This window comes from Anolis sagrei, chromosome 1 (genome assembly GCF_037176765.1).
Source record: "Anolis sagrei isolate rAnoSag1 chromosome 1, rAnoSag1.mat, whole genome shotgun sequence".
In the NCBI taxonomy this organism is placed as follows: domain Eukaryota; kingdom Metazoa; phylum Chordata; class Lepidosauria; order Squamata; family Dactyloidae; genus Anolis; species Anolis sagrei.
This window is the reverse complement of record NC_090021.1, coordinates 111,737,953-111,748,297: the sequence shown is the minus strand read 5'-3', so window position 1 is coordinate 111,748,297 and position 10,345 is coordinate 111,737,953. Positions and strand designations below refer to the sequence as shown.

The 10,345-nt window shown below is 42.1% G+C and overlaps 1 protein-coding gene across 1 annotated transcript; it reads right to left on the bottom strand.

The window, feature by feature from the left end:
• Positions 1 to 2,443: 2,443 nt before the first annotated feature.
• Positions 2,444 to 8,189, bottom strand: EEF1A1 (eukaryotic translation elongation factor 1 alpha 1). The gene is made up of 8 exons (XM_060752914.2): positions 8,087 to 8,189; positions 6,631 to 6,820; positions 5,258 to 5,437; positions 4,871 to 5,167; positions 4,478 to 4,628; positions 4,021 to 4,277; positions 3,686 to 3,920; positions 2,444 to 2,846 (listed from the first exon to the last, which is right to left on the bottom strand). Exons 2-8 carry the CDS (start codon positions 6,772 to 6,774, stop codon positions 2,722 to 2,724), a joined length of 1,389 nt encoding a protein of 462 aa, XP_060608897.1. The 5' UTR covers positions 6,775 to 6,820; positions 8,087 to 8,189; the 3' UTR covers positions 2,444 to 2,721.
• Between the last annotated feature and the right edge of the window lie 2,156 nt (positions 8,190 to 10,345).

The window sequence follows — 10,345 nt, the reverse complement described above, 5'->3', positions numbered from 1 at the left end:
TACTCATGAGAAACAATCCTTTGCTGACAAAGTACTCATCTGAGTCTAGGTTCAGAATTGTGTCTATCTTTGAGATTGATATCCGTTAACTATCATGTGAAATTGGTACTTTATGGAAGGAATTTCTTCTAGGTAGCTCCAGAAGAACCAATGTATAGCAGTTTTTGAGTGTTGTACAGGGAATCTGAAGAGTGGACTCACCACCCAATTATGGAAGCCAACTTGCATGCTTACAGTTTTAACCTTAAAGGGATTTTCTCAAAATCGTATTAGAAGCATTTTCCCTCAAAAGGAAAAAAAATATTAAATATATTACAAACCACCAGTGCATGTAAAGATCTTTGAAAGAACCGTAAGTACTTGAATGTTGGTATATGACACCTCTTTAGCAGTGATAGTCACATTTCCTTTCAAACTGGGCAAACCAAAACTGCCAATTGTGACTCCACTAATAGTCTGAACTTTTCACAAGTCACTACACACCAACTATTTGAAATAACAATCCATGTGGTACATTTTGAAATTCATAATGCTGCTCTACACACTATCCGACCTACAGAATAAAAAAGCCGGAGGTCAAGTAGTTCTAGACTGAATTTATTGAATATAAACTAAAGTCCAAGTGTTTCGGCTTACAAAATTTAGTATTTTTTCCATTAACTCAACAGTTATGCTATCACATATGCATTGGAAAGCAAAACTAACCTAATAAATTGAATTACCAAATGGTGATGTGATTAGGGTTTAATAAAGGCAGTATTTAGAACAGGCACTCCCTTACAAGCCACCTTCTCAAAGGCAACACTTTAAAAAAGCCAACTATATTTCTTTATTACCCCAACTTCCATGCCATGTTTGTAACACTTTGGGATCAAAAATTTTGAGGCTCAAGCAGCCTTTGGTTCCATAGTATTTCCAATTTCTACAAATGGTCTACACAAGTCATGAAGTGGGCTCTGAAACATATGGACATAATAGCAGCTGCTTGGCTTTAGGGATATTAGTTTCCCATTTCTCCGACAATCTTCATCCAAGTAGGAAAGAGGACCATCTCAATTAAAGGTTGAGTGAAAAGAAAGTCAACAAGACACAAGAAAAATCCCATTAGCTGCTAAGCACATGAATGTGGCAATCTTTGAAAAGACAACTATTGTATTGCTGTTATGCTACCAATCTGTTCCAATTATAATCTCGGAATTATTTTCAAGTATCTGGTGCAGAATGAAATGGCCAAAGCTCCAGGGAAGTGTAGTTTTACCAGCTAGCCTGTTATACTACCCAAAATTATTCATATCTTTGACTCTCAGTAACTTCAAATTTAAAAATTATTCTTGTATTGAGCCTTTAAATCAAATTTTTCACCAAAAATGCATCCTTTAAGAATACAGCCCAGATCCTTTTAGTCTCTTATTTCATTAGTGAGGAATGTTTAACTTCCCTGTCTTGAATTGTTTTTCCAAGTGTTCAATAGTGACAATAACACTGATTTTGTTTCAGCATTTGAGAAGAAATAGTATCTCAAACTGCCAAAAACAAGACAGACCCTAATACAAAGTTTGAAACCTGAAGCTTTCCATGGCATGTTTTGTGGTTCAAATCATGATTGTAAAATGTGTGAGTATACACACAGTGCTTGTTAACATTGACATTCATTTACATCAAACTCACAGTAAACACAATTTAAACTTACTCCTACAGCATCCCTGCTTTTAAGTAAGGTCTGAAATGTGATCCCATTTATCTTGTAAGACACTTAGGGAAGTATCTTTTGGCACAGCACTTGGCAGTCTGAATGTTGCCAGTGTTGCCCATGTTATGTTATCAATATAATGCACTTTTATATAAGGGATTATGAAGGGTGGGGAACATGCTGTTCTCCTGCTAGTACACATATGATCTATTCTGGAGAAGTTATTTTATATTTTTAACAAGCCTGCCTGAAGATAAAACACTGAATCCCAAGAATAGCTCAACTTCCATAACCTCCATTAGCAGCAATACATTATTCAGGAAACCTGTGTGATCCCCTAATTGTTAATCCAAAGAAGTGAAGCACTACTACTTTATGCCATACCCTATGAAAAGCAAAACACCTGCAAATTGTGATAAACCAGACTAAAAACAATACGTTAGTGAAAGAGTAAAACCTTCAAAAGTACATAAACTAGTAGCTTGAAAAGTGGTTAACTAAAGGGTTTTCTTCTTTAAATCTGTATTTCAGTAGTCACTGTTTAAGCATATGATGTGCTATTTTGTATTAGACCAAGCTGTCTTCTTGACCACTGAACAATTCCGTCAGCTCGATTTTTGTCATTAATAACTTCTATGCTGTAATACCTTTGGAAACATCAGCACACTAACATGAATAATGTATCTCCCCCACAGCTTTTGCATACACAGAATTTATTAATCTCAAACTATTTGGCCCAAAGAACACACAGACTTTGCATTAAACTTTTGTTTTAATGGTCTCAAAATTTGTGACAGATTTTGGTCAAGTTGTTTCCATTTAAAAAAGTTTACTGATTTTAAAAACTAATAACTTAAACTGCCACGAAACAAATGGTCCACAAACATTCCTTTCCTTCTGAAGCTTTTACGATGCATTGTTATCATTAACCAGTCCTTGACTATTAAACTTAAATGGCCAATTGAGACAAACAGTTCTGAGACCATATTTCCACCACTGATTAAGATGGAGGTGGCAGCGGGACAGAAGTTTCATTTAGCCTTCTGCGCCTTCTGGGCAGATTTTGTGACCTTGCCAGCACCAGCCGCTTTCTTGTCAACTGCCTTGATGACACCAACAGCAACGGTTTGCCTCATATCACGTACAGCAAAACGACCTGGAGGTAAACAAAAACAGTGAAGAGTACTTCCAAAAGATTTTAAAAGCCACCCTATTTCTTCTCTTTCTGTACAAGCAAACTTTGATAATCTTCCTATTTAGTGCTGCCATTTACAAGGGAGGCCAACCAGCTTTGTCAGTGAACATGTGATTATTTCAACACTGGATGCCAAAAGGGACAGCCCTAACAACCAATAGAAGACATTTAAATATTTAGGATTGTAAACCATTTTAGTATATGTGCCATTCATCAATTTTATTTATTGAGTGAAAAGTGAACATGTGTTTATTTCTGTCTTTTAACTGTTACCATGGGTCATATTGGATGTAGGTCTGTAATTAATAGAGTCCTGAATATGCTCATGAGTGTGAATTATTTCAAAATAAAGCATTACCCAAACCTTTTTTAAAAAGTGTGCCAAGGGTACAATTGTCATGTATTTAACACCACAAAGTTTAAAAATCTGGCATTATACTAAATGTCCTTTGACCAGTAGCTGGCCACTTCGGAGAGCCTCTGGTGTTGCTATAAGGTGGTCCTCCATTGTGCATCATAAGATAAAATGGACCAGGCCTCTCCTTTCCTAGTCTCTGCCCTCCCAAGAACATCTTTGCATTTATTAATTCTGCTAGCCCTTTCCGAGGAAAGACATCACAGGACAGTAAGTAATCTTGTTATACAAATGCCCGGCCAGGACAATTTCTCCTAACCTCCAACAGGGAAATGCAGCAAAATAAGGATGGCTATGTGTATAAGCCACATTTTAACAACTATCTGGGCTATCTCAATTTTCAAACATAGTACATGAAATCCATCTCAGCAAGAGAACTACTTACCCAGAGGAGGATAGTCGGAGAAGCTCTCAACGCACATAGGCTTGCCTGGAATCATGTCAACAATGGCAGCATCTCCGGATTTGAGGAATTTGGGGCCATCTTCCAGTTTCTTACCAGAACGACGGTCAATTTTCTCCTTCAGCTCAGCAAATTTGCAGGCAATATGGGCAGTGTGGCAATCGAGCACAGGGGCATAGCCAGCGCTGATCTGGCCTGGGTGGTTCAGGATGATAACCTGCAGAATGGTTAAAGACCATTAAGCGGCATTCTTACTATTTAGGGTGTGCACACATCACTTAAAGAACCTTCTACACACAGCACCTTCATCAAATTACCTGTGCTGTGAACCCAGCAGCTTCCATCGGGGGATCGTTTTTGCTGTCACCTGCGACATTTCCACGACGGACATCTTTAACAGACACATTCTTCACGTTGAAGCCAACGTTGTCACCAGGAAGAGCTTCGCTCAGAGCCTCGTGATGCATTTCCACGGACTTCACTTCAGTAGTCACGTTGACTGGCGCAAAGGTGACCACCATACCTGGCTTCAGGATACCAGTTTCCACACGACCAACGGGCACAGTTCCAATCCCTAATAAAGTAAGGCAACAGCAGAATCAGAATTAGGCAGAGAGGGGAAAGAACTGTCATAAAGTTTCAGACAGGCCATTAAGGACTTAAGATGAAAAACTTTTAAATCTTGTAAGCAGGAAACCAGGAAATGTAGAAACCATGTGCACAATGAAGATCTTTCTTCATAAAGACTCAATGTAAGTTTGTTGTGATACATACCACCAATTTTGTAGACATCCTGAAGTGGCAGACGCAGGGGTTTGTCAGTGGGACGGGTTGGTGGCAAGATAGAATCCAAGGCCTCCAACAGCGTAGTTCCACTGGCACTGCCATCCTTACGGGTCACTTTCCACCCCTTGAACCAGGGCATCTGCAAAGAAACAATGTACTATGTGCATTTTTTTCTTCCAGGAGCACAGAATCACAATTTCTGACAAGTACATGCTGAAAATCCAATCTGTAGATCAGATTTTAAGTCTTCATTCAGTCTTAATCTGTTATATTACCATTATATCACATCAGTTAAGCAAAGTAAAAAATCTTCATTATTACTTTTATAAATCTCAAGTGTAACAAAATTGGTTTGTCAAATCTTAATCAGTAATCACTTACATTAGAGCTGGGCTCCAACATGTTGTCCCCGTTCCAGCCAGAAATGGGCACGAAAGCAACTGTATCGGGGTTGTAGCCAATTTTCTTGATGTATGTGCTGACTTCTTTGACAATTTCCTCATATCTCTTCTGGCTGTAAGGTGGCTCAGTAGAATCCATCTTGTTGACACCAACAATAAGCTGTTTCACACCCAGAGTATAGGCCAGAAGGGCATGCTCACGAGTCTGCCCATTCTTAGAGATACCTGCTTCAAATTCACCAACACCAGCAGCAACAATAAGGACAGCACAGTCGGCCTGTAGAGAAAAGACAGTAATAAATTGAATGTATTTTCTCAACACAGGTAAATCTTACTCTAGATTCCCAAAACACCATAATCTGCTTACCTGGGAGGTTCCAGTAATCATGTTCTTGATGAAGTCTCTGTGTCCAGGGGCATCAATGATAGTGACATAGTATTTGCTTGTTTCAAACTTCCAGAGTGAAATGTCAATAGTGATACCACGTTCACGTTCCGCTTTCAGTTTGTCCAACACCCAGGCATACTTGAAGGAGCCTTTGCCCATCTGTTTATTGAACAAGAAAAAGGCAATTAGATTAACACATCTTACAGAGAAGTTAACTGTTGCCAGAAAGAACTTGCTCAAGACGTCAAGCATCAAACACACTGAAATGTAATACACACATTACTATATTTAGCACAGTTTGGCAGAGGCAGTGTGAGATTCCAAATCTGTTTTGCTTACTTAACCCAGTGACACTTAATACAGTGCTGAACTGTTTAATTACTTAACAGCTACTTCAAAGCTTACAGATGTAACAGCCAAATAACTGACAAGATACATGGCACATTCACTGGCTCCTCCATATATTTTCTATGTCCATTTAACTTGTGAATTCTGCTAAGCATCCCATTCTAAACTAAAGCCAGAAGATTATTATATTTATGTAGCCCGGCAGGTTTTTAGGACCCCAACTACCAGAAGCCCTAGTCAGGTTGTCCCTTAGTCCAGAATTCTGGCACCTGGAGGACTACAAGACTGACATAGATACACAAAACATCTCGTGGTGCATTTTTAAAATTACACATTTTAGATGTTTACCATTTACAATTTACCACAATAAATGAACTCCTTAAATACAAGCAGAAGAGACTTGGGAAATCAAGTATACTGGTTGCATTGTAGTAGAGATTAAATAGTGTAGCTATAATGTAAGATCTGAGAGGCCCCATCTACAATGACCATTTAATGCCATTTTGATTACAGAAATCAGCCTGGGGCCTGGCGATTACCACAAACCAGTGATGTGTATAAAGGGCTTCCTTTTGTGTACTTTTCTGAGCGTTTCTTGCCTGGCTACCACAAGCCCCTACTACACTGCTATATAAAATCCATTATCTGCTTTAATAATGATTTATTGCATCACCACCACCCCATTACAGACTCAGGGCAGCTGCTTTGAAATGGATTATATGGCAGTGTAGAAGGGACCACAGTTTGAAGGGAACTGGCAAGGGTAGGTGGGGCCCTAGACTAATTTTCCCTTGAAACCTAGGGAACAGTCCTCTTAAACTACACAGGTTCACATCAATGTAGCCTTACATTCTCATCCTTTTTTATTCCATTTAATTTTTTTACATAAAGCACCAACATTTAATAAATTTAATATCAGAAAAATTAAAAGAAAAATTATAATTGATCAAAAATCCCTTGTTTTGATGTTAGACTGGAAATTACACCAGGGGTGCCATACCCACCTCAGCAGCTTCCTTCTCAAACTTCTCAATGGTCCTCTTGTCGATCCCACCACATTTGTAGATCAGGTGACCAGTGGTGGTGGACTTGCCAGAGTCGACATGCCCGATGACCACAATGTTGATGTGGGTCTTTTCCTTTCCCATTTTGGCAGATGAATAAGGTGGTTCTCGCCCGCTTCAGATAAAAAACCTTTTGTTTTTTGGGGGGATAAATAAAAAATCATTTAAAATTAAAATTAAAAGAGATCAGAGCCTGCTAATTAACAATACGCAAAAAGGCAAAATATTTATCTACTGCAGTGGTTCTCAACCTGTGGGTCCCCAGGTATTTTGGCCTACAACTCCCAGAAATCCCAGCCAGTTTACTAGCTGTTAAGATTTCTGGGAGTTGTAGGCCAAAATACCTGGGGACCCACAGGTTGAGAACCATTGCGTTAGAGGAAAGCGCGCAGGCAGATGCTGTTTGAGGTGTAGGCCTGAGCTAGGCCCGAAGCCTGCCTCGAGTTGCTCAACTCCACCCACCGCTCCAAGGTGGCGGCAGTGAGGAGGAGGAGGGGCGTTGCGTCAGCGGGGCGGAAACCCAAGCTCCCCCCACTCTTCCTCACCGAAGTCTTTCGCGTGTCGTCGTGGCCGCAAGAGTTTAAAAAGGCCCAGTTAATAAGGGGTTGAGGCAGAGAAAGAGGAAAAACTGAGCGAGGGCGGCTCGAGACTCCCTTTGTGTGCGAAGCCGCGCATGCGCACTCAAGGGCCCGGCTCGCGCTCGCTTCCTCCCTCCCTCCTTCTCCCTCCGGCCGGCACGCGCCCCGCCCGCGCGCCCTCCATTTTGTGGCAGCGACAGCCGCCGCCATTTTTTCCCCACAGCGAAGCGAGAGAAGGCAAAAGGCTTCTTCCCAGAGAACGAGAGAGAGGCAGGGCGAGAGGGAGTGCGGCATCAGTGGCTCCCCATGGAAAGGCGCCCCAATTACTCTGTGTAGTGATTACACACACAGAGTAATAGAAAAGAACGCTGAGTTGAATATGCAACAACGAGGGCGTCAGGAACGCAATTACAACGAAGGCCAGCCAATACAACCACACAAAAGGGGAGTGGGGATTGACGAGATGAGGAGCAGAAACAAAGCGTCGCGCTATCCTCAAAACGACAGCATTTCAATCCGAAATTGAGACACGTGTTTGCCAAGCTCGACACGGAAAAGCAAGACACGCGTTCCCGAAAAAGCTTTCCCCAAGCCCCCATTCCTTCCCAATCCCTCTCACAAGCCCCCATTCCCTCCCGACCCCTCTCACATACACGTAACGTGTGTACGCGCTGACACGCGTGTCCCATCCCCTCCCCCCACAAGTCCCCTCCCTTTCAGGCGTCGAACGCCATTGTCCCCGATGGAAACACGTGGGCCCCGCCCGGCCTAGGCCCAGGCCTCCTCCCCTTCCCGCAACACACGTGGCAGAGACTCACCTCCGAAGCAGCGGCAAACCCGTAGCGAAAAAGACCGAAGCGGTGAGCGGCGCCCTTTATATAGCTTGTGCCGAGGGGGCGGGGCTTGTAGGGCAGACGTCACGCCTCCCAGAGTTCCATTCGGCGCTCCGGGCTCCCTCCTCTCCTCCCGGCTCCCTGCCTCGCCCTGGACTACCCCTCCCACCGAGCACTCCCTCCAAGGGAGAGGGGGGAAATTCCCCCTTTGTGACGAAAGCGCGCTCTTTCTCTCCCCCTCCCCTCCCTCCGCCGCCTTGACAATCCTCGCCTGTGACGTCACGCGCGCCACCCTTCTGCCGCACAAATTTCCTGATAGTTTGTAGACGTTCCCTTTAGAGGCGAAGAATGAGCTGAGTGAGAGCAGTGGGGCTTCAACCACTTTCGCCCTTTGCCTTTCTCTGCCCTCGGCCATGTCCTCTCTCTCTCTCTCCTCCTCCTCCTTTCCCTCCCAGCTTCTAAACATTTTATCCTCTCGTCCTCTTTAAGGATCCTTCTTCATCCCATACTGAATCAATTAATTTATTTATCATACTGCATTTGGGGTGTTTAGGATGAAGAGGGATCCTTAAAGGAGAAGATGTGATATTTCAAGCAAGTGGCAGCAACAGTTGAGATCTTCCCATTTCCACCATGGGAGTCATCCTTTTTTGTGCCCCTCACTATACTCATCCATCCAGTCATTTATGCATACATACATATTTATATATGAAACTCATATTTTTGTGCCCCTCACTATACTAATCAATTCATTCACTTTACATATTCATATATGAAAGTCATCTTTTTTGTGCCTCTCACTATACTCATCCATTCATTTATACATAGTCATATATGACATTCCTCAGCATCACACTAAACTTCACTCTTCAATTTTCTGTGTCAAACCCCTTCTCCCAAATTAATTGGGATTCTAGATCTGTTTGACAAATAAAGCTGCCCAAAATGGCACTCTCAGTGTTACCTGATGAGATACAAACTTTCACTTAATTGGTGTTCCATGAGATATACTTTTTTCTTCTTTTTAAATTCTCCCTCCTTCCCTTTTTGTGTGTATACACACACACAGAGATTCTTGCTTATCCAACCTTTGTTCATCCAACGTTCTGTATTATCCAACGTATTCTGCTTCCCATCCGGATCCACAGCTGTTTCAATACATTGCGATGTTTTGGTGCTAAATTCCTAAATACAGTAATTACTACATAACATTACCATATATTGAACTGCTTTTTCTGTGGATTGGTTGTAAAACATGATGTTTTGGCGCTTAATTTGTAAAATCATAACGTAATTTGACATTTAATAGGATTTCCCTTAATCCCTCCTTATTATCCAACATTTTTGCTTATCCAATGTTCTGCTGGTCTGTTTATGTTGAATAAGTGAGACTCTACTGTATATACACACGCACGTACACATACACACATACTTGCAAAGATATGTTGGATAATGCATTTCTAAAAACTGCAGAGGAAAATCAGCCTGTGTTTTAAATATTAGTAGCTTGGTAGCTGGCATTGTCCGGGTTATTTGAAAAGACTATTTTTTAATTGTACAAAATACATAAGGTAGTGGGTAAACTACAACTCACATTATGCCAGGTTAACCCCAAAAGCTCCATCAGTACTTAAAAGTTTGTTATGTTGGGCAAGTTTCTTCTAGGACAGTGGTTCTCATCCTATGGGTCCCCAGGTGTTGTTTTTTTTGGGGGGGGGAGGGGGGTTGGTGGCCTACAACTCCCAGAAATCCCAGCCAGTTTACCAGCTGTTAGGATTTCTGGGAGTTGAAGGCCAAAACATCTGGGGACCCACAGGTTGAGAACCACTGGTCTAGATGCATCATTGATGGGGTTCAATTCGCTCTCTGGCTGTAGGGTAAACTACAACTCCTACTATGGTGAGTCAGTCCCCTAAAACCCCTCCAGTAGGTTGTGTTAGTCATGGGGCTTTGAGCACCAAGTTTGGTCGAGGTCCCTCATTAGTGGAAGTCACAGTTTCTCTGGTTGTGGGTGATCTACAACTTCCAGAAAGGAATGCCAACTCCCCCAAACCCCTCCAATAATCATATTTCCGCATATCAGGTCTGTGTGCCTAGTTTGGTCCAGATCAATCGATGTTTGGGTTTACAGTGCTCTCTCGATGTAGGCGAACTACAACTCCCCCAAATCAAGGTAAATTTCTCCCAAATACCTCCAGTATTTTTTGCTGGTCATGGGGGCTCTGTGTGCCAAGCTTGGTTTAA

Coding starts and splice junctions, on each gene's coding strand:
- EEF1A1 (XM_060752914.2), bottom strand. CDS start 6,774: ATGGGAAAGGAAAAGACCCACATCAACATTGTGGTCATCGGGCATGTC. Junction 5,168..5,257: donor TGATTACTGGAACCTCCCAG/GTAAGCAGATTA, acceptor TTTTCTCTACAG/GCCGACTGTGCTGTCCTTAT. Junction 4,278..4,477: donor GGATGTCTACAAAATTGGTG/GTATGTATCACA, acceptor TTACTTTATTAG/GGATTGGAACTGTGCCCGTT.